At 38.3% G+C, this 25183-nt stretch overlaps 2 protein-coding genes across 8 annotated transcripts in view; one reads left to right on the top strand and one right to left on the bottom strand.

Annotated features, from left to right (window-relative positions):
* Window positions 1-25183, top strand: part of LOC140507015 (uncharacterized) — a 101304-nt gene that overhangs the window by 42085 nt on the left and 34036 nt on the right. The window lies entirely within an intron of this gene.
* PKNOX1 (PBX/knotted 1 homeobox 1) overlaps window positions 1-25183 on the bottom strand; it is a 171982-nt gene that overhangs the window by 27940 nt on the left and 118859 nt on the right. For all 7 annotated transcript variants that reach the window (XM_072614857.1, XM_072614853.1, XM_072614852.1 and 4 more), the window contains 2 exons: window positions 5560-5688; window positions 883-959 (listed from right to left, as the gene is read on the bottom strand). In XM_072614857.1, coding sequence (XP_072470958.1) covers window positions 883-959; window positions 5560-5688 — 206 coding nt within the window. The remainder of the gene's footprint in view (window positions 1-882; window positions 960-5559; window positions 5689-25183) is intronic.

Below are 25183 nucleotides of genomic sequence, written 5' to 3' on the forward strand. Positions count from 1 at the left end.
AGCTTGAAAGAGGTCCCTGGAGTGGGGAATAATAAGGTCAAAGAAGAAACTGGGTCTATAATTATTTATTAAGCTGATCAACACAGACCCCAACTTTTAAATGAGGATAATATCGGAGACTACATCAAACATCCATTTTAAAACCTGAAATTCATTCATTTCAGCTAAACAAAGACTCACCAAGTTTGCTCAGGCTACTGTGCGAGGAGAGACACAGTAAGGAACGAAAGACACAGTCACTGTCCCCCAAAGAGCTAGCATTTTACTGAAGGGGACACACGTGGGCCAGGTAGTTCAAAAGGCTGGCTTAGGAGACAACAGAGTGTATAAAGAGAAGTAATAACAAATGATACAGAGGAGAAAAAAATGAGCTAGATCGTGGAAGGTCTTAAAAGCTAAGAAGAAAAAAATGGCACCTTGTTAAAAAGGCCAAAGGGCTAAACACAAAAAATTTGAATGGGAAACACATGCAGGTATTATCTGTTAGTGTCTTCATACTATTTCACTATCTTCCTTCTATACCAAATTAAAGGGAAAACAGAGTTCTAATATTTTTTATTATTTGGTATAAATTGGTCGACGTAGTCTTCTATATTCATTTTTCTTGTTGTTGAGTTTAGTCATGTCTAACTCCTTGTGACCTCATTTGGGGTTTTCATGGCAAAAATACTGGAGTGGTTTGCAATTTTCTTTTCCAGTTCATTTCACAGATGTGGAAACTGAGGAAAACAGGGTTAAGTGACCTGTGTCTCAGAGATAGTAAGTGTCTGAGATCAAACAGAACCTGTCTTCCTTGACTCCAGAACCAGCGCTCTATCCACTGAGTCACCTAGCTGCTCTCTGGATTCACAGGAATACTTATAAACTGACATTTTATCTTACCAATTGTTAACTTGCAGTAGTGTCAGGTTGGTCTGAGCTGCAATCTGCTTTTTCTCATCTTCTGTTGGATAAGGATGCTAAAAAAAATTTTTTTAAAGTTATCGATAAGTTTCAATGTAAAAAATGGGAGCTGTGTAAGAATTACTGAGGTAAAACATAAAACACAAATCATTATCAATAAAGTTCTGGCAAATAACAAGCTTCAAGAAAAATTAACTTTGGCTTTACTCAGGAAATGTCACCATTTTATTATGTATACCATAAAAGAAGTAGACACGTATCATAGTTGCCTAAGAGCTTTTGTCAGCTTAATCAATGATAAGCAAAGCATGTAATACAAATGACACTGTCTGTTATTCCGTCTGAAAGCTTGGTAAGAGTAATGCCAAACATTTTTGTGGTTAAATAAAACTAAAGTAAACTGATCAGGGTAAGAAGTTTATATTGTCTTAAGAATTAGGAGAAATATTTCTATTTGCTGATAGTAAAGAAAACTAAACCAGGAATAAATTTCAAACACTGCCCAATGAAAACATTTCTACATTCAGTTAGGTATAATACATTTAATTGTGCTCGTCCTTCGTTGCTGAAGAAGACCATGCCATCAGAGAAGTGGTGACATGACTTGCACTTGACTTTGTTTTGAGGGAGGGCTGTGCAGGTCACCAGCCTCACTTCTCCTCCAGAGTCATCTGAATCCAGTGACCAGATATTCATCAGGATGACTAGAGATGACCCAGGATGAGGCAACTGGGGTTAAGTGACTTGCCAAAGGTCACATAGCTTAGTGAGTGTCAAATGTCTGAGGTGAGATTTGAACTCAGGTCCTCCTGACTCCTGCACTGGTGCTCTATCCACTGCACCACCTAGCTGTCCATATACATTCAACTAGAGTTTGGATGAAAAAACCCACCATTTTGTTATATACTAAAAATATAACAACCTACCTGCTTTGGATATGAACTATTTGGTGATCAGTCACTAAGTGGTATTAATAAAATAATAGTTCCATTTTTTCATTAGCTTATTTTGCTTTTAGAATAGCATTTAGAAAATCTGTATATCTTAAATTACTAACTAGGTATAACAGACATTTTAAAACAACTTTCTATAATACAGAATATCAAGGACTAATTTTCTCTACCTGACTCACACAAAGAAGGTGGTTCTTCCAACAATTTTTTAAGAGATGCATTCTTTTATAGCTGAGGGAGGGGGAAGAAAATGAAACACAGGAAAGGGTAGGACATTAATTTTAACACAGAAGATGAACTTGAATGTAGAAACAGGGCAGAAAGTCAGGAGCACTTAGAAAAAATAACATGGGAATTGATGACTTCATATTTGACCCTCTGAATATGATTTCCACTGGAATTACTGACCTGAACAAAAAGTACAGAATCAGTAATTGAGACTGTAGAGACTAAGTAGGGAGGGAAGGGGTTTTTTATGTAAGGCTTGTAATAGCATAAAAGAACAGATAATATTGGCAATTTTGTATAAGAAACAAATATATATTTTTCTTTATATTACATATATACACATACACATATAATACATATAATACCATTTGGTTTAACATGGATATATGTATTTATGTACAAAAATATTATTGTAGGTAACTGCCTACAGGGAAAGTCCTTCTACTACCAATGCAGATCTTCAACTGTTCTATGAAGAGCCTGAAAGAGCTGCCTGATGAGAGCAGTAGTGGGATGGGGGGTGGAGACGGGAGGGTGAAGAGATAAGGGACTGAACTGATTTGCCTAGAATAACATTGTGAGTATAGGTCAGATGTAGACTTGAAACTACACGTTCCTGGTTCCAAATGCAGCTCTATGCTATGCTATGTAGCTTTTGTAATCAGCAGGTAATGCAGAAGCAACTTTATTTTAAATTTGATTCTATTTGTAAGACACTCAGATAAATGGACTCTACTGACTTACAATTATTAATATACTTTTTAAATGTCTAATTTACTTACTATTAATTCTCTTTTTAAAAAAACAAAACCATACACAATCAAAAATACTCATATATATATATATATAGTTTTTTGAGAACTGAAAACGTCTTCACTCTAAAGTCTCTTATTGCCATTTCCGTTAGAGGTCTGCCACCTGGTCACTACCTCACTGCTCTGATCTAAGCTAATCATACTAAGGTATCAAAATGAAAAAATTTGTTTGGTCCACCATGGGACATCATTGTAAAGTATATACCCCAGGGTTCTGTCTAATTCACCATGGAATCAGTTAACTCTGGCAGATGAAAGACACAGAAGCAGTGAGGGGGATATGTGGCAGATTGCGTCTGTCCTTCGTTGACTGAAGAAGACCATACCATTAGAAAAATGATGACATTACTTGCACTTGACTTTGTTTTGAGTGAGGGAGGGCTGTGCAGGTCACCAGCCTCACTTCTCCAGGGTCATTTGAATTCACTGACCAGATATTCATCAGGATGACTGGAGATGACCCAAGATGAACTGGGAGACCTTGGCCCTGGCAGAGAAGAGGAGAGAAGGAGCTTCCCAAAAGTTGTCAGGTCTGGGGGATGGGGGAGGAGGAGGAAGACTATCAGTGGAGCTCCTAAGATCAGAGCGTCAGATGGACTGAAAGATCTTCAGTGTTTTCTTTCTCTTGGTATTGTCCTCCAGGTTCCTATGCTGTAAACCTATAAACCTATATTTGATAAATGAATGATCAGGAATCTGATCTGCCCCATTCTCTCTCTCGTTGCTACCTCAGATTCTCTAAAGGTGGAGAGAACCATAGGATCTACTCACCTCACTTTGTGAAAGGAAAAGCTAAGATGGTCCCAGATCTCTATGAAGTCAGTTCTTCCCATTGGTGTTTAGAAAGGCAGAGACAATCCTAGACAGAATTTTTAAGTGGCAAGTGTTTTTTTCCTTTTGGAGTCTTCATGTGCCCCTCCTTGACTGAACTAAATTATACTATTCCTTCTTCTGAGTGCCCTACATCACACTATCCTCTCATTCTGCTTTAAGAATAATAAAAGCTTCCTTCTCTGGCTGTGTACTATGGGTACCATCCAGGCCTATCTTTATCACTCCCACCCTAAAATCTCTTGTTCCTATTTTCCCAAAAGTCCTTCTGCCTCTGCCACTACAATCATTACCACATTGCTTTGAGCTAAGTTAATCACACTAAGGCATCAAAATGAATAAACATTAACCCAGTTAATTAAAAAAAAAAACTTTAGTAGAATTTCAAGAAAGTATGGGATAAATTTTAGGGTATGAAGCTTTTAATATCCTATGTGGAAAGCCAACTCCAGGAAGGAAGAGGGAAGGAATGAAATACAATGTTTTCTGCAAGATTTGCCCTTAGAACTTTGCTTCCCTAACCCTATTGGCTTTGTAGTTGAAATTCAAGACCCAGGAAACACAATGAGTTTTGCCACTAAATGAAGAGGCCACAATTACCACTGCAGAAAGTGAGGACTACCCTTGCCTTAAGTCAATTAGAGCCTTTCAGCTCTAGAGTTCATTGTATCTCAGTGTACGAATGTTCCAATGTGGTCAAACTTCTGTCAAGAGAGTCATCTGTAGAGTACTCAAATCATGGGTACCCCTTGTTAGAGAAGCTGAAAATCCAGCTACTTGGATTATGGATCCAAGGATTTTTGGAAGGATCCAAAGGCAACTCTTTCCCTTTTTGAGTCCTAATGACCTCTGTTCCTGGATCAAGATCATACCCTCAGTTTTTGTTTTTGGTTTTTTTTAAATTCAGCTGGATGTTAGACTACAGAAAGTTAAGTTATGTAACTCAGGTCTTCTCCTACTGCCCCACCCATCCATCCTGCCCTGAGTGAATCCCACTAGACCAGAGCACTTGCTTCTGGGGTAAACAGAATGGAGGAGTTGGAGGCTGTCAGTGTAGTAGACCTCTCTGTAACTAAACCTTCTTAATACATAGAAAATTATCATAGTTTTATAGTATGATAATCAACTTATGACAAAAATAAAGTTGAACATATTGTTTATAATTCACATTATTTCAATCAGTGAGTATTTATTGAGCTCTTACTAATTTGTACAATCTTCTATGGGATACAAAAGAAGTATGTCATAATTCCATAAAGAACTTTCCATCCCTTTGGGAGAAAATGGAAAATTCACATGAAACAATTAAGCATATAAGCATTAATTTTTATCATAGACTACACATTTCAACTAAGCAAACCTGCTAATTGACCACATCTGCTGCTTATGCTACAATATACTTCCATCTAGAATGTTCTTTTCTCAAAGATACACTACCCTTTCTTTTTCAAGACCTTGATCAGTGTATATCTTGTCCATTCAGTCTTTACTAATTAAGCCCACCCAGCTCCAATCATGTTTTTTCCATTTTCTTTAGTACCTATGCAATAAATCCAGTATACTATTTTAATTTTTACAAACCGATGTGCACTTAATATTTCCCATATCCTTTTTATCTGTCAGTCTAGTTTCCCTGATTAGCTTCTTAAGGGTGTTATCTTCATGTTTTATAATTCCTTTCCAAAACTGACCAGTGTTCTAAAAGTAGTGACTTCTAGAATTGGGCCTAGTAGTCTGTGAAGAACATTTTTTTCATGAAACATATTAAACGACACAAAAAAACTATTCCAAAATCTTCTAAGATTGATTGCAAAATCACAAAATCTTACCCCTATATGCTGAAAGAGCCAAGATCTCATAACATTTGTTGCATGTTTTGGCAGAACTCCCCTTTTATTCTTAGATGAGCCATCCTCTTGATGTAAGATGCTGAGATCTTGGTTTAATTGTAACTGAAGCTTTTAAATAAGTGGAAGAAAATGTTATAAGGCAACCAAAATTACATGCATAACATACATTAAAACTTTAATTAAAGAAATTACATGGAATGTTTATGACTGAAAGGATGACTATCATTTAAACAACTATTTGTAATAACACAGGTATCTTTTTTAATATAGCCTACATGCAGCCAAACTGAAGGGAGAGGGACCTTAATAATATAACAAACTCCTCACCTATTTACACATAAGCAACAAATGTAGGTATAAGATAAACAGTCCTCTGAGCAGATAGTTATCATGTCCAGTAAGGAAGGACTCACATATTTTAATCATAACATAATAAAATATGAACATTTAACTATATATATTCATAGCCTATTTACTTTTACTTTAAGCACATTCAAAAGAATTTTATCATTCAAATTTTACCAAAGGGTTATAAGATGAACCTTTGTTTAAAAAAATGGTTTGAGTCTTCAACAATTCTACAGAATATCCTAAAAGCAAGCAAATCTGCTCTCTTCTTCATGTTCAGTTCTGGGCTCAGCCCGTCAATGAGGTTCAGTGTCTGTGCAATTCAATTAATGGACCAGCAAAACAAGCTGTCCACAGAGCTACAAATCAGCCCAGATAATAGCATTGCTATGCTGTCATTCTATACACAATCTATAAACAGTATTCTTCATTCACCTGGTTATTCTACTAAGGATAGCCAGGCAGAACTACTTTGTCTAAGAAGGGATCCCATGTTCCAGGATTTGATGCAATCAAGTGTCATCCACAAGTAGAGAATATCTGGAGGCTGTCATGATACCTAGGGAATCTCTTTTATACGTGGATTTTGTACTGGGTATTTTCAATGGCAGTGGCAAACAAGCTCCATGTTAACAAATATTCTTCTAATGATATTCTATTAACCACTCCCACACCAGCTGTACCTTTCTCTCTTCTTTTATCCCTTCTTTTAGCTTTCCCTATACTTTACCTCATCCCCCCTCATATCACAAAAAATAAAAAGTGACTTTTAAAAAAGAGGAGTCTTTTTAATGATTTAAGAGTAATCTCTGTATTACTTATCCATGTACAATTCAACCACAAATAGGTCAAACTAAAATGAAAGAATTAATCTCAAATTAAAAGACTATGAAAAAGAAAATATAGTGCATAACAGAAGCGAATTTGAACTTGATCTATATAAACAAGTAATGATGCTGAAAACATAAAATCAATAAAATAACATATTCAAGTAATAGTCTATGCTCACTTCCTAAAGAAATGAAACCAATATAAATAAATTGTCATGGTGAGGAGAAAAAAAGAGACAGAAACTTGCCTTAGCCAGTAAATACTTGTGTTTTTCCCAAGGTGAGAGATGGGAGCCAAGGCAAGCTTAGACTGCATACTCATAAACAAAATCTTACAGGTAAAGATGGCAGAAGATTATGATCTATATTCACCTCACAGTATAGAAAGAGGCAATGGAGAGAAAAATCAGCTAAAGGAAACTACGGTGAGAAATACAACTAAGCCAGATCAGGAAAAAGGCATAATGTTGCTGTGAGTGGGAAAAGGGCAGATGTCAGAATCATACAAGACTGCTGACAATTGTGACAAAGAAAATTTTGCTCAACAACCCTCTGAATACTAATATCAATCAAGGCATGTAGTCAAAAAAACATTGTTACCAAAGAGGTTTTCTTTTGTTGCAAAAGCTGTGCAATACAGATTCCAAATAGAAGAGAGAGATCTCCGGACAGCTGTTTGGATGACAATATACTGACTGCCAAAATGAAAAAGTAGAAGAAGGTTGGTGGCGATTACAGAAAATTCTTTTTCTTCTAGACCTTCAAAAAAGGATGAATAAGCAGCTGTGAAGCAAAAGCCTTCAATGTTGGCTGTTCTTCAGGTACCACAAAAAAACCAATTCCTCCTAACAATGCCAATAATTTATTGAGATGCTCAGAGATAGCATACCCAAAAAGGCCATGAAAACTAGTTCTACCACTAGAACCTCCTATCTCTAAACTTAATGGGGTGGTTCCTATGATCCCATCAAAGACACAAAATGAGCCAGTAATGAAATCAGCTTTTGAACAATTACTGTGTAGACCAAAATCAAGAGTTAGATTTAATCCGTACTAAGGAACTCCAAAAGACAGATGTCTTATCTTCCTTAGAAAATCTCTTATTGCAAATTGACTAAAGATGGGAAGGTTACCTTGTCACTTCAATAGAGATTATAGTTAAATTCAAAGCTAAAAAAAAAAGCCTTGAAGTTTAATAAACAGAAAGACAAAAGTGTCAAACTAAAAGCATCTGTGTAAACTTCACCAGTTTCAGTTCCACCTTCTAGAGTCTAGGGGTAGGGAACCTGCTGCCTCAAGGCCACCTGTGACCCTCTAGGTCCTCAAGTGCAGCCCTTTGCCTGAATCCAAACTTCACAGGACAAATCCCCTTAATAAAAGGATTTGTTCTATAAAACTTGGACTCAGTCAAAAGATCATCCAAGAACTTAGAAGGCCACATGTGGCCTCGAGGCCACAGATTCCCCACCCCAGTCCCTAAACCAAATGTGACTACTTTCCACACTTTCTGGAGAAGTCAGACTGAAAGGAGAAACAGATGACGGGAAGAATGTCCTGGAAGACCCTGAGGCACAGCTAGTTAAGTTTTCTGTGCTGCAAAATTTCTAAAGAAGGAAAAGAGAAAGAAGAGGAAAAGGTATGGAAGAAAAGGCATGGAGTAACTGGAAGGTGGAAACAGAAAATAGAAAAAAAAAGTCCTTTCTAGGTGAGATGGTACAGACTTCCAATGTCTCTTATGCTGGAGATTCATCAATAAGAATAAGAACTGAAAACTGACACGTTTGTTTCATAATGACAAATGATTTGGGTGCACAATAGAAAAAAAAAAAAGAAACGAACACATTCATGTTAATACACAAAAGAGGAATAATGAAAATGTGCATTTTATGTTATTTATCAGTATGAAAAAGAGGCCACACTTCTTACTATGCTAAACTGCAAACCTTTTTTGTAGTTTGCTTGAAAATATTACTGAATCTGTTTCAAAGAAGAGGAAGTTCATAATTAATTTTTATTGAATATTTATGGTGTAATTTTTAAAGAGGTCAATACTACCAATAGGTTGATACAGCCTTAAAAGTAACCAGTAAAATATACTATGTAGAAGGGAAAAATTAGCTTAGTAATAATTGTAGTAATTACTTTTCCTATAATGCAAAAGGGGTAAATGATGTTTTACATATTTTTAAATTTTTTAGCTTAATCAACCCAAATTACAACTTTGTACCTAAATCTGTGCAGTGCGTATATGGGTGATGAAAATAGGAATCTGTTAACTATAAAGCAGATGAGTCACCTGTGCAGAGAGTAATAACTAATTTAATAAAATAACTGAAAAAATTTCATATCATTTGTAACTAAAGTTCCTTAAAAGAAGTTTATCCAGTCATATTTAAGTTATTAGGCATATGAGATTTTCTAAAATCTGCCAAAGCTAAGAGGCCAAAAAGCTGTCCTTAGTTCAATATGCCTCAAACTGCAGCAAATTTAGTATACAAATACCAGCCTTCGTCTGATTTATCTGTTTATGTGGTAGATTCAAATACTATCTGTCCCGTGGTCTTATGTAGCCTTAACCTTTTGAAAAACAGTATTAACAAAACAAAGTATATATCTTTAGAAAATTTGTTAGGAGACATCAGAGCAGCCAATCTATCGTATAAGTATAAATTAAACTATTATTTGGTCAATAAACTAAGTAACCTCACAAAACAAATACTGCCACTTTTCCAAGCAAATTTTCACAAACCACATGGTTAGCATTAATATCTTCTCTGGAATAAATTGTGAATATCCAATACAGCTTCAAAGTAATCTTCTATGTTAAATCAATATGGAAAATTTTTACTATTAACTACATCTTTCTCCCAAAATAGAGGTAGTTTAGGATTTAAGTTCTATTATAGCAAATGGCCTAAAGATTTCTGTTTATGAAACTACAGGATTATAGAGCATGTATCACCACACTTCTATTTTATTTTCTGTTCCTTAAACTTAAAATCTATTTAGCTTATTTTTATTTTAAAATTTTATTTTCCATAACTGAAATGCTTCATGTCTCAACAAAAAAAACCTTTTTACAACAGTGATAATAATATTGATTCACATAAAAAGTTGAAACAGTGTACATATGTGTGACTTTAGAGGAAGTTAATCTTGGTTTAAATGTGTAAGTTTTGTCTCTTTAAAAAGGTAGTTGGCTGTTTTCCTAATGATACAATCACTAAACAAAATTGGATGATACTATTCCTTATGTATTTTTAAAGATGACTGGAAAAACGAACATTTGTGTTTTTCATCTCATATCTCACCTACAACCTAGGTTTTAATGAGTCCTTATGTAAAGATTTTAAGCTATACACATTTTAGGAATTATCTCTCTAGCTTCCCCTTTCATTCCTGGGAAGAAGGTGAGGAATTGTATATTCTGTCCTTAGGCTGGTAGTATCTAATATCAAGATCATTTCTATATTGATTATAACTCATCAGGGCTCTCCAAAATAAGAATTATGGCTAAGAGGTAAAACAACTGCAGCTGTCTCCAAAGGCTAGGACATCAAGGACCCTGAGGAACCAACAACTCAATGAATGAACAGCACAGAAGGTTACTTCCTAATCCCTAATATGCTCACTCACCCGTTTCCCACCAGTTCTGACAAGCCCTAACTACATGACCCAACAGGCTTATGCTATAAGGATTCACTCACCAATTCCCTTTCTTCTCATATAATCACTTCCAGCACATTCCTCTGCCCTGCACTCACCCCAGCATTTATTATGTAGCAATAAAAAACAGGTCTCTCTGCCTGTGAGGAGGTGGAGGTGGAGGTGGAGGAGAAAGAGAGCCATAGCATGCTGGGTTGCCTATCATAGTTGCTGCCTTTACTGCAGTGCTCAGCCGGAGAACTATGGAAGGTGTGTGTATGTGTGTATGTGTGTGTGTGTGTGTGTGTGTGTGTGTGTGTGTGTGTGTGCACCTTTACAGCCGTGCTCAGCCAGAGAACTATGGAACGTGTACGTGTGTGTGTGTGTGTGTGTGTGTGTGTGTGTGTGTGTGTATGTGTCTGTGTTGGAGGCAGTGGTGGGGGAAGAGGAGGAGTCCAAAAGGCAGACTAGCAACCAAAATGAGGCCAGGTCTGTCCACACAGAAGCAATTGGGGCAGAGATTTCAACTAGTGAAAAGTGGATTCTCCATTGTAGGAGGAAGCAGAGACAGTTTTAAGGTCTACACCTCTCAGGATCTGCTATCAAAGAAGGAGTCAAAAAAGTGAGCAAAAAGAAAAAAAGACTGAATCTATCAGGAATCTCAGAAAGTAGAAAACGAAGTTAAAAATACTGAGCATGAGCAAATAAACAGAAAAGAAATTAATAACAAAAAAGAATATGGGTTTCAGATAATGAGTGGAAACATTACTGAATAAATATTACAAGATAAAGTAAATCAACACCAGATGAAGTAGATGAAGCTGTGGATCCCAAAGGGCAAAAAATCAGAGCAGGATGTTTCTAAATGGCTCAAGAAGGAAATCATAATTACAACAATAAAATTTATGGCTACAAAGCAGAGATAATCAATAGAATAGGAAAATTTGAATCCATGGAGGCAAATCTCACCAACAAAACAAAATAATAGAACAAATGACAGGAAGAATGATTAGAAGGACAATCTTAAAGAAGAGAAGCCAAGAGAGGGACTGAAACAGGCACAAAAGGGGAAATCTCAATTTAGTGGTGGGAACGAGTTTCATTTGGAGAAGAACAGAGGACTTAGACAGATCATCTGCAGTGCATTGGTGCATAGAAACACCACTACCACTGAGAGAGTGCTATATCTCCACGGACAGAATTCAGACTCAGAAGGGGAATCAGAGCTGCTGAAGACAACTGACCAAGGTTTAGAGGGCATGAATGCAGAAAGATTTCATGGCAAATGGGGAAAAAAATTATCATGGAGGAAAGCTGAGATTAAGGACAAACTGTACAATCAGGGACAAAGAAAAATTCCTACAGTGGGGGAAATATACATCTATCTTCTCTATCCTGCAAGAACCGATAATTCCAAGAGTAAGGCACACTATAAAAAAGAAGAGGAAGGAAACAAGCTCTACAAGGCAAATGTGAATGACTTGGCTATTCTCAGCAATGCAATGATCCAAGACAACTCTGAAGGACTTATGATGAAAAATGTTGTCTATCGCCAGAGAAATAACTGATGGAGTATTGCAGCATACTTTTCTTTACTTTCTGTATTTTTCTTGGTTTTGGGGGGGATTTTTGGTCTGTGTTTTCCTTTACAATATGACCAGCAAAGTTACCAACTGAGATAACAGCTTGAGTAAAGTTGCAGGCTACAAAACAAACCCTCAAAAATCAATAGCATTTTTATATATTCTATATATAATTTTAAAAATTCAAGAGGCAATAATAAAGAAATTTCATTCCACAAAACTACAAAATGCATAAAATATTTGTGGATTAATCTACCAAAATCTGCAAAATTCTTATATAGATTCAATTACCAAGAGCTTCTTAAAGAAATAAAGAACAATGTAAATAGCTAGACTAATACTCAGCGTTCATGGCTGAAGACTGCCAATATAATTAAAAATATTTTATTATAATACCAAAGCTAATTTGAACTTTTAATCCTATGCCAATCAAATTGTCAAGGGGATATTTTACACATCTTGATAAATAATAACAAAATTAATTTGGAAAAACAAGATCTAGAATATCAAGTGTAATAATGAAAAAAAGTAGGGATAAATAAGGAATAGCACTTTCAGAACTCAAACTGTATCACAAAGCAGCATTTATCAAAAACACTTGGTATCAGTTAAAAAATGGAGAGGTAAATCAATAGGGCGGATTAGAAAAGGAAGAATTAGAAACAATGGAACTCAATAACCCAGTGTTGAATAAACAGGAAACTATAAATTACTTTGGAAAAAACTTCCTATTTGATGAAATTGGCTGGGAAAACTGGAAATCAGTCTGAAAGAAATTGAGCTTAGATTTATTCCATAGTTCATAACACATTCAGAATGGATAGGAGGATTTAATATTAAAGATTGTACCAAAAACAAAATTAAAAGAAAATCAGATCATATGTCTTTCAAAGTTTGGAGTAGGCTAATGCTACCAAGATTAGGAGGGAAGCAGAAAACTGGGAAAGAATTTTTGCAACCAGTGTCTGTGATAAAGGCCTCATTTCTAAAATACATAGAGAACTGAGTCAAATGTACAAGAATACAAGTTATTTCGCAATTGATAAATGGTCAAAGGATATGAACAGTGTTTTCAGAGGAAGAAATTAAAGCTATCTATAGGCATATGAAAAAATGCTCTAAGTCATTACTGATTACAGAGATGCAAATCAAAACAACTCTGAGGTACCACATCACACCTATCAGATTGGCTAACATGACAAAACAGGATGATGATAAATGTTGGAGAAAATGTGGGAGAGTTGGAACACTAATACATTGCTGGTGGAGCTGTGAGCTGATCCAGCCATTCTGGAGAGCAATTTGGAACTATGCCCAAAGGGCTACAAAAATATGCATACCCTTTGATCTAGCAATACCACTTATAGAACTGTATCCCCAAGAGATCATAAAAAGGGTCCCACCAGTACAAAAATATTTATAGCAGCACTCTTTGTGGTGGCAAAAAACTGGAAATCACGGGGATGCCCATCAACTGGAGAATGGCTGAATAAATTGTGGTGAATTGTGGTGAATAAATTACACGAATGTAATGGAATACTATTGTGCTATAAGAAATGATGAACAGGAAGACTTCAGAGAGGCCTGGAAAGACTTATATGAACTGATGCTCAGTGAAAGAGCAGAACCAGGAGAACTTTGTACACAGCAACAACCACAGTGGGTGAGGATTTTTTTCTGGTAGACTTAGAACTTCATTGCAATGCAAGGACTTAAAAAATTCCCAATGGCTTCTTAAAGCAAAATGCCTTCCACATCCAGAAAAAGAAATATGGAATTGGATCGTAGAATGTATCAGATCATTTTCTTTTGTATTATGTTTTGGTTTGCTTTATGATTTCTCCCACTCATTTTAATTCTTCTTTGCAACACGACTAAGGTGAAAATGTATTTAACAGGAATGTACGTGTAGAACTTATATAAAATTGCATGCCTTCTCAGGGAGGGAGGGGAGAGGGAGGGGGAAAAAATCTAAGTTATATGGAAGTGATTGTAGAACACTGAAAACAAATAAAATTTTTAAAAAAAGTTTGGGGTAGGGAACGTATTCTTAACTAAACAAGAGATAGAGGCAAAAACCAAAGGTGAAATAGAAAACTCTGATTAAATGAAACAGGAAACCTTCTGCACAAACAAAATCAATGCATTTAAGAAAAGAATGGGAAATAAAATACTTGTATCAAATTTCTCTGACAAAGCTTTGGTATTCAAGATATATAAACAATTAACATATGTATACATATATGTGTGCATGGTACTGATTCATAGCTCTAGCAACAATGTGCCAAGATGCCTGTCTGCCCCACACTCCTCCAACACTGACTCTTCTCATCTTTTGTCATTTTTGTCAGTTTGCTGATGCCTTCACATCTTCAGTGTTGTTTTGATTTGTACGTTTCTTATTATTAGTGACTGGGAGTTTTCTTTCATATAATTGTTGATACTTGGCAATTCTTTTGAAAACTGTTTTAATCTTCGGACCACTTCACTATTGGTGTCTGGATATTTTTTAAACACCTACCCACACGCGCATGCAGAATCATGATGAGGAAATCCAGGAAAAGCCACACTAAGTCATTTGTCTAGCCCAGCAAGGAGAAAAAGATGAAGACTGTGGACACTGGGTATAGGTCAAGACAGAAGCATGCCATGTGCAGCATTCCAGTAACAGGGAGTGGCTGTGAACTAGAGCAAAAGGAGGTCCCAGGTCCAGACCAGGGCATTCCCAGATCTGTACTGGGGCACCATGATAGAGACAAATGTGAACAGACAGCTTTGTCACCTACCAATTTCCAAGTCAGAGATCCAGGGTACACTGAGAAAGGGAACTGTACAGGGGAATGGTATTCCCATGCAGGGAGACTCTGTGTTGTGTCTAGAGAAAGGAGGAAATTCACAAGCTGGCAGCTGTAATGTGGCTCAGTTGAGAGGTGCAGAGCAGAACAGGGTCTCACTTCCAGCGTCAAGCTCACCTGTAGCTCACTAACACAGGAATCCTAGACCAAAGAGGAGCCTACAATCCTGCCACTATAAACCAACAGAGCTTTCTAGTTGGTTTATACAAGGTGGATCCCACAGCAGTCTACTTTTGCACAGACTCAAACCTAGGTCAAGACCTTGCAAAGCTCAGACCTGATTTGGGGGAAGAGGAGGGGAAAGTAGGATGGGGAAGAGAGCATTAAGATTTTGCAATGGATTGAACCACTTTGGAAACACTAAAAACTTGTGGCTCCCTGGCCTGTCCTTGAGATCCTATAATAACACAATAGTCAACATCCCAAGAAAGCAGTAACAGGACCAGCCTAGATCTACCTCCACCAAGACCAGCATTGAGTCCCAAAGTCAAGAAGTAGGCTGGAAAAACGAACAAACAAACCCCTCCTCCATAATGAGTTAGTATGGTAGCAGGTATGCTCAAAACACAAAAAGAGAAGAAAAGAATGATTCAAAAACATTTACAAGCAAAGCTTGAAAGGAAAACATAACTTGGGCATGAACTCAAAGAGAATTCCTGGAAAACATGAGGCAAAAGTTAAAAAAAAAAAAAAAGGAAGAGTTTAAAATTTTTTTTTTTTTATAAATGCACTGAGAATGTTTGAGGAAAAAACTGGAAAAGAAATGATAGCTATGGAAAAAAGAATTAAAAAGGGTTACCAGTCTGACACAAAAAATACAAAACCCTGACCAAGCAACAAACTCCCTGAAAGTTTGAATGGGCAAATTAGAAGCCAGTGATTCCCTGAGGCAACAAGAAATGTCAAAATAAAGTGCAAAGGCTGAAAAAAAAAATAGAAGAAAATGTAAGCTTTCTCAAACAAAATCAACTGATCTAGAAGACAGAGGAGAAAAAAAATTTAAGAATCATTGGACTATCTGAATGTCATTGTTAAAAAAAAGAGCCGAGGCATCTTACTTCAAGAAATCTTAAAAGAAAACTGCCCAAACCTCTAAGATCCACAGAGTATAGTATAAATAGAAAGAACCCACCAGTTACCTCCTGAAATCCCAGAAATACCAAGAATACCATAGTCAAAATTCAGAGCTTCTAGGTCAAAGAAAACATACTGAAAGCAGTCAGAAAGAAAGATTTCAATTACTAAGGAGCCTTGGTTATGACCACACATGAGTTAGCAGCCATGACTTTAAGCAAATGGAGAACTTAGAATACAATATTCCAGAAGGCAAAGGTTTATAGGTCCAAAATAGCTTACCCAGCAAACCAAATATAATGCCACAGCGGCGGATGGGGGGAATGGTCCTTTAATGAAATAGAAGACTTCCAAGAATTTCTGATGAAAAGACCAGAGCTATGGACAAACTCTGAAGATCAAACACAGAAGTGAAGAAAAATATATAAAAATAAATGTGATTAAACAATGATAAAGGGCTAAATAAGAATAGACATTTAAATATGGGAAAGATGAGCTTGTGTCTCCTCTGAATCCTATCATTATCAAGGTTCATAGAGGTGGCACAATTAGGCAAGGCCTGGGGGTGCCTCTGTCATAGATCTTGATGATCTGAATGAGGGGAGGAGGAATACACGAGCGGCACGGGATGGGGATGGTGTGGAGAGGAAAGGATGATTAGGCAGAATTATCCCACATAATCAGTGAGTACAACAGACATCTGTACAAATACATGAGGGGTGGGGAGAGCAAGGAGAATGTGAAAACTGAAGTTCTTCTTCCACGTGAAAAGGAAGAGGGGAAAAAGAAAAAGGACCTGAACACTGGCATGCTGGGAGGCTGAAGTGCTGAAGGAGGAGACACTGAGGAGAAAAGAAGGATCACTGAACACCTGGAGCCAAGGAGGAGGAGCTGGACCCTTAGAGGAGGAAGCAGGTGCTTGTCCTTCAAGGAATGATGATATGGATTGATGGCAAGGGTGAGGAACCCACAGCTCTGAGGCCACATGTAGCCTTCCAGATCCTTGAGTGCGGCTTTTTGACTGAGTCTGAGCTTTATAGAACAAATCCTTTTATTAAGAGGATTTATTCTATGAATTTTGGATTCAGTCAAAGAGCTGCACTTGAGGACCTAGAGGACCACATGTGATCTTGAGACCATAGGTTCCCTACCCCTGCAAGCTATTAGGTGAATAGCACAGATATTCTGTATAAACAGAAGAAATAAGAGGTAATGACTAAGAACTTATTGTTAAAAGAATAATGAGGGAGATATTTGTTGTACTAAAAACAGTAGAAGTTTTAAAAAATTATGTTGTACCTACAGTAGGCACTTTTGGTTCATTCATTCATTCATGCTTTCATTCATTATTCATTCATTTTTACCAGAACATATATCCATACCATGACAGAGAACTTTCCGAGGCTTGAGAAAACGTATCATTATTGCCCACTTTCTGGTGGGCGTAAAGGGTACAAATGATGCTGTCAAAAAGAATCTAGAAATGACTGCTAGGTTTATGAGGACAAGTGAAAGAAATAAACACCCTATATATACAATAAAATTCACAGGAGCACCTTTTGTGTAGCAAATATTTAACTATGGTCAGTGAATAGAAATGACAAAAATTAAGAATGGAGAGGCATAAACATGAAAATAGAATGAAGTGAGCAGAACCATGAAAAAAATACAGAATGACTACGACGTAAACAGAAGAAAGTAATACCGAATGTTATGTAATTGCTTGACCAAGCTCTCTCCTTTGCACACGTAGAGGGACCTAGAGAGTGAAATGCACATAATATCAGGCACAGCTATGCTGCCTGATTTGGCTGAACTTTTTGTATTTCATTTTTTAATCTCTGTTAAAAGGGATGCTTTGCTGGAAAAAGGAAGAAGTTGAAAATGAATATGTTCTATAATCAAAAAAAAAGCAAGAATAAACATTTAAAAAGAAAGAAAATAGAGTCCAAAAATGGAATTTTATTTCTCAGTCATGGTCTAAAATACGGAAAAACTAAGTCCCTGACTGGGGACGGAGAATAACTCACACAGGCTAAAAAGAATACATTTGCCAAGAGTCTTATAAAATCTAAACAAAAGGCCTTTAAATTGAAAAGGTTGAAAACTGCTTACATATATCACTCAAGCTAAGCTCCATTGAGAGAGTCCAAGATAAGATTCCAGAAAGGAGAGAGAAATAAACCCCTTAGCTTCAGGTATCTATACTCAAGTACATAAAGCTTGGGCAACTGTAAGCAAGGCAAATTAGAGATACTAATATTAAGAAGCAAACTTGAATCCCCAAATTTCAGTCAGTGAATAAACATTTACTAAGTATCTACTATGTGCCAGGCACTGTGCTTAGTGCTAGGGATACAAAGGAAGGTAAAGGACAGTCTTTGCCCTTGGGGAGATCACCATCTAGAGGAGAGAACAACATGTAAACACCTATGCACAAATAAGCTACATACAGGATAATGGAGATGACCTACAAAGGGAAGGTACTAGAATTAAGAGAAGCTGGGAAAACCTTTCTATAAAAGGTGGGATTTTAGCAGGATTTGAGGAATATCAGGGAAGCCAGGAGGCAAAGATGAGGGAAAAAACCTTTCCAGGAATGAAGGACAGACAATGAAAATGCTAGGAGTCAGAGGATGGAATGTTTTGTTTAAGGAAGAGCAAGATGGCTAGTGTCACTGGATTAAAGAGTATGTGGGGGGCTTGGGGAGGACAGGGAAGGATGCGGTAGGGTGGTATAAAGCATAAGAAGACAAGACAGGTAGAAGGGGTAGGTTACAAAGGACTTTGAACACCAGAGGATTTTATATTTGACCCTAGAGATGCCAGGGAGCCACTGGAGTTTGGTGACTAGGGGGGAGACATGGTTGGACCTGTACTTCAGGAAAATCACCGTAAGTGATTTGGAGGATGAACAGAAGTGAAGAGAAATTTGAGGCAGGCAGACCCATCAGCAGGCTATTGCAATAATCAAGGCATGAGGTGATAAGGGTCTACACCAGAATGGTGGCAGTGTCCAAGAAGACAAGGGGGCACACTCCAGAGATATTGCAAAAGTGAAATTGATAAGCCTTGGCAATAGTTTGGATACGGGAGAGGGTGAGAGACAGTGAGGGACCTAGGATAACTCATAGGTTATGAGCCCGGGAGATTGGTGTATGATGTTACTCTCTACCACAGTAATAGGGAAGGTGGGGCAAGAGGGTAGGATTTAGTGAGAATAATGAGTTTGATTATTTTTTGATGGTAGCACTTTTTTTTTTTAAATTTATTTAACTTTTCAACATTCATTTCCACAAAATTTTGGGTTCCAAATTTTCTCCCCATTTGTCCCTTCCCCCCACCCCAAAATGCCGAGCATTCTAATTGCCCCTATCACCAATCTGCCCTCTCTTCTAACATCCCTCCCTTCCCTTGTCCCCATCTTCTCTTTTGTCCTGTAGGGCAAGAAAACTTTCTATAACCCATTACCTGTATTTCTATTTCCTAGTTGCAAGAATAATACTCAACAGTTGTTCTTAAAACTTCTCCCCATCCCTCCCTCCCCACCCATTCCCTTTGGGAGGGCAGGCAATTCAATATAGGCCATATCTGTGTAGTTTTGCAAATGACTTCCATAATATTCATGTTGTGTAAGACTAACTATAATTCCCTCCATCCTATCCTGCCCCCCATTGCTTCTATTCTCTCTTTTGATCCTGTCCCTCCCCAAGTGTTGACTTCAAATTGCTCCCTCCTCCCACTGCCCTCCCATCATCCCCCCCACCCTGCTTATCCCCTTCTTCCCCCACTTTCCTGTATTGTAAGATAGGTTTTCATATCAAAATGAGCGTGCATTTTATCCCTTCCTTTAGTTGAATGTGATGAGAGTAAGCTTCATGTTTCTTTCTCTCACCTCCCCTCTTTTTCCCTCCACTGAAAAGTCTTTTACTTGCCTCTTTTCTGAGGGACAATTTGCCTCATTCCATTTCTCCCTTTCTCCTCCCAATATGTTTCTCTCTCACCAGTTAATTTCATTTTTTAAAGATATGATTGCATCTTATTCAATTCACCTTGTCCTCTCTCTCTCTCTCTCTCTCTCTCTCTCTCTCTCTCTCTCTCTCTCTCTCTGTGTGTGTGTGTGTGTGTGTGTGTGTGTGTGTGTGTGTGTGTGTGTGTAATCCCAACAACTATCCAGATACTGAAAAAAGTTTCAAGAGTTACAAATATTGTCTTTCCATGTAGGAATGTAAATAGTTCAACTTTAGTAAGTCCCTTATGATTTCTCTTTGCTGTTTACCTTTTCATGCTTCTCTTGATTCTTGTGTTTGAAGGTCAAATTTTCTTTTCAGCTCTGGTCTTTTCATCAAGAATGCTTGAAAGTCCTCTATTTCATTGAAAGACCATTTTCCCCCCTAAAGTATTATACTCAGTTTTGCTGGGTAGGTGATTCTTGGTTTTAGTCCTAGTTCCTTTGACCTCTGGAATATCATATTCCATGCCCTTCGATCCCTTAATGTAGAAGCTGCTAGATCTTGTGTTATCCTGATTGTATTTCCACAATACTTGAATTGTTTCTTTCTAGCTGCTTGCAATATTTTCTCCTTGACCTGGGAACTCTGGAATTTGGCCACAATGTTTCTAGGAGTTTCTCTTTTTGGATCTCTTTCAGGAGGTGATCGGTGGATTCCTTCAATATTTATTTTTCCCTCTGGTTCTAGAATATGAGGGCAATTTTCCTTGATAATTTCATGAAAGATGATGTCTAGGCTCTTTTTTTGATCATGGCTTTCAGGCAGTCCCATAATTTTTAAATTGTCTCTCCTGGATCTATTTTGCAGGTCAGTTGTTTTTCCAATGAGATATTTCACATTATCTTCCATTTTTTCATTCTTTTGGTTTTGTTTTGTGATTTCTTGGTTTCTCATAAAGTTATTAGCCTCCATCTGTTCCATTCTAATTATGAAAGAACTATTTTCTTCAGTGAGCTTTTGAACCTCCTATTCCATTTGGCTAATTTTGCTTTTTAAAGCATTCTTCTCATTGGCTTTTTGACCCTCTTTTGCCAATTTAGTTAGCCTATTTTTCAAGGTGTTATTTTCTTCAGCATTTTTTGGGGTCTCCTTTAGCAAGATGTTGACCCGCTTTTCATGCTTTTCTTGCATCTCTCTCATTTCTCTTCCCAGTTTTTCCTCCACCTCTCTTACTTGATTTTCAAAATCCTTTTTTGAGCTCTTCCATGGTCTGAGCCCATTGAATATTTATTTTGGATGTTTGGGATACAGAAGCCTTGACTTTTACGTCTTTCCCTGATGGTAAGCATTGTTCTTCCTCCTCTGAAAGGATGGGAGGAGATATTTGTTCACCAAGAAAGTAACCTTCTACGGTCTTATTTTTTTTCCCCTTTTTTGGGCATTGTCCCAACCAGTTACTTGACTTTTGGGTCCTTTGTCAAGAGTAGGGTATACTCTGGAGACCTGTAAGATATCAGTTCCTCCAAGGTGGCACAATCAAGCATGTACTGGTCTTGGTGCAGGGAAGGATTTTTGTGCCCAAAATCTTAGCAGAGTTTCCTCTCCATAGGCACCTGACCTCCAGTTCCACCAAGCTAGCACTGGGGGGGTGGGATTCAGTCAAGCTGTGGGGGCAGGGCCACCATTCAGTGCGAGACAAAGACCAGCTCCCTCAGTGCCCCCAGGAGTTTTTACGATCCAGCAATGGTCTTGGGCTGCTGTAGGGGCTGCCTTGAGATCTGCTGCCACCTGCCTGATGTGGCCTCTGCGGGCTGCTGCCTGAGGCTAGAGCTATGGGGAGGCCCTTCTCCCTTCCTGACCAGCTGAAAAAACCCCATCACTGACCTTTGGTGCTTGTGGGTTGAAGGATCTGAGGACCCCCTGCTGTGACTGGAGATTCGCCCCCCCCCCCAAGGTGTCCTCCCTGCGCCGCAAGGCCAAGGCTGGGCTGGGCTCCACGCTCGCTCTGTGTCCAGTGCAACTGACCTTTCCAGTGGGTCTTTCAGGTCACCCTGGGCTGGAAATCTCCTCCACTCTGTTGTTCTCCACTTCTGCTGCTCCAAAATTTGTTGAGAGTCCCTCTCTACAGGTATTTTATGGGCTGTGTGGGGACAGCCTGCATTTTTTTTTGTCTTTCTACTCCGCCGTCTTGGCTCTGCCCCCAATGAGTTTGATTTTTAACACATTGAGTTTAAGACGTCTACTAGACATGTCTGAAAAGCAGCTGGAAATGCAAGACTGGAGGTCAACAGAGAGACTGGAGCAAGAAGGGTTGATGTGATAATCATTAGCACAGAGATGGTGATTAAATCAATGGAGACTGATGAGATCACCATGTGAAGTAATATAGAAGGAGAAGAGAGGACCCAAGAGAGGACCCTGAGGGGCACCTATCATTAGAGGACATGATCTTGATGAGGATCTAGCAAAGGACAGAGGAGTAGTCAAATAGCAGGAGAAGGACCAGGAAAGAGTAGTGCACCAAAAACCTAGAGAGAAGAGAGTACCAAGGAGGAGAGAGTAATCAACAGTGTCAAAGGCTACAGAGATCTCAGGAAGAAAGAGGACTGAGAAAAGGCCACTGGATTTGGCAACTAAGAGACCATTAGCAACTTTATAATAAGTGGTTTCAGTGTAATGATAAGATTGGAAGTCAGATTGTAAGAGGTTAAAAAGAGAGGCAGGAAGTGAGTCATGTGTTTGTCCTTCACTGCCAAAGAAGACCATGCCATCAGAGAAATAATGGCATGACTTGCACTTGACTTTGTTTTGAGTGAGGGAGGGCTGTGCAGATCACCAGCCTCACTTCTCCTCCAGAGTCATCTGAATCCAGTGACCAGATATTCATCAAGAAGACTGAGGCAATTGGGGTTAAGTGACTTGCCCAAGGTCACACAGCTAGTGAGTGTTAAGTGTCTGAGGTGAGATTTGAACTCAGGTCCTCCTGACTCCTGCACTGGTGCTCTACCCACTGCACCACCTAGCTGCCCCTAGGTGAGTCATGAAATGTTTGAGGATGGATGAAAAGGTTTGGAAGAGTCCCTGTGGAGAGGGGGATAGTGAGTTGATAAAGGAGGTAGAGCAGGATTGCCTAAAAACAGTAAAGTTCAGTTGAGGTTGTATAACATAAATTTGTAGTGGACCCAGTCAGAATGGTCGCATGAATTTTTCCACCTTCATTCATCAGCATGTGTATAGGAAGGCATCCAAGGCTGAGACTTGGCTAGGTACAATTAGCATTATAAGGGTACAAGAGATTCAAGAGTGGACGGCAGTGTAAAGTGGAATTGGTTCACCAAGACATCAAGATGAAGAAAAGGGGAGAGTGGCTAGTGCAGAAAAAATGGCCTGGGAGAGATTTAGGGGTCAAAGAATTGGAATTTATGATGGTGGTACATATGTAGGTGATAATAAAACCAAGTGTATGACCATCTTTGTGTGCGGCTGAGGTGGGGTGGAGGTAAATAGGTTGAGGAACTAAATGATGAGGGAGAATCAAAACAATAGTTGAAGTTCTCTAGTATGAGGGTAGGAATTGGAGAGGAGTGAAAAATTGTAAGTCAGGTATTGAACTCAATGAGGAAGGAAGGAGTCACTTGTGGGTCTGTAGACAACAGCTACCAGGATTTTGATTAGGTAGTAGAGATGAATAGTATGAACCTCAAAGGAAGAGTGGTTACTGAGTGATGGAAGAAGGGGAAGAAGCTTGAAGTGGTAATGGGAAGCAAGGTGAGCTGAGGAGTATGTGAAGATGTAGCTAATACTGGAAAGGGTAACCAGGAGGCTATGAGCATCAGCACTCTCCACAAAATAGCTGCTAATTAAGAACTTATTCCTGAGAATGATGACTTCATGGAGTCCTTTTCCTTACCACTATCAGCTCTAGCTACTTGGATGCCTCCTTATGATGATTTGGACACTTCAGACCTTCTCAGTGAGACTGGCTCCTCTGGTTCTCTATTACACTCAACCTAGTTTCTAGCTGAGTCCCTAAGAAGTAGTTCTCCTAGTGGGAAGACTCTAGCCCACCTAAATAGCTTGTAAGGCTACCCTATTTGGAAATAGGGAAGGAGTGAGTTGTCAGTTACAAGGATTATTGGGTTCTATGGACCTCATAAATGGTCAGAAGCCTGGATGCTCAATAGCTAGACTATTAAGAAGGCCTCCTCTAATGGCAGAACTCTGTTGATGAAGTGTACAGTTTAGGTACTTGGGTGGGTCAATGTCACCATTAAAACCTTCCCCTGTCCCTGCCATATTCCTTCAGGGAATAGAATTATGCTCTGGAAAACCTCAGTCTTGCCATTGCCTTTTCTCGTTTGGTCAATCTCTGTCCTGGAAGGACTCAAGTGGGCAGAGAATCATCTCCTTCCTTTATCCTGTGCTGAAATCCCCTAGACATACCAGGCTGTCAGCTTTCTTGGGCCCAGCTCATCCACCAGGAGAGTCACATCCACTGGAAGATTCATATGGTCTAGGATGGGCAAGTGTTTCATATCATGAGATAGTTTTTATTTTGTCCTTTCCACTGACACTTTCTTAGGGTAATTACATACATATTTCATCCACAGAGCTATGCAAGATTGGGCCCAAATCACACAAAATCACCTGGCCTTTTCATTTGCCTTATCAAACACAGGAATGGACTTTTAAAAGCAACTCAAGTTGTTCGCCATTTGCCAAATGGACCAGCTTTTGTGCAGTGGTGGTTTTGATCCTCCATCACCACCAGCTGATTTAAATGGAGTGTCTCTTTAGCCCTTTACCTCCTTAATTACAGCCCTCGCAACAAAAGGAAAGGTGCTGATGGTATATTATTGCTCACCCTAATCCCAGAACAACCACAGGGCAATGTTTTCATCTCTAACTCTGTTTTACTGGGTGCTATGGAGCAAACACAAAAAGCACCAAATACAGACAATTTACTCCCAGGATATTTCTCTCAACTACACCTTTACTTCTCCCCTGAAAGCCAACAAAGACTTGAGAGTGGACAAAGGCATAATAGACTCTTGTCTATAGAGAATTAGGCAACTTAGTTAAGAGGGAGCCAAAAAAAGGTTAAATGTACACTATTTAAGAAGACAGAGAAACACATGATTGTTAAAATTTTAAAAGATTCAATCAATTGAAAAATTTACCTTTTCCAATACTATTAGCTAACTGTGGCAGCTACTACAAGACAGTTACAATATGAGACAGCTGATTTTAAATTTTCATTCAATACAATGACAACGTTTTGCCTTATGAATTCCTGCAAATGATAGCTATAATCT

Source organism: Notamacropus eugenii, chromosome 5 (genome assembly GCF_028372415.1).
Source record: "Notamacropus eugenii isolate mMacEug1 chromosome 5, mMacEug1.pri_v2, whole genome shotgun sequence".
NCBI classification, from domain to species: Eukaryota; Metazoa; Chordata; class Mammalia; order Diprotodontia; family Macropodidae; genus Notamacropus; species Notamacropus eugenii.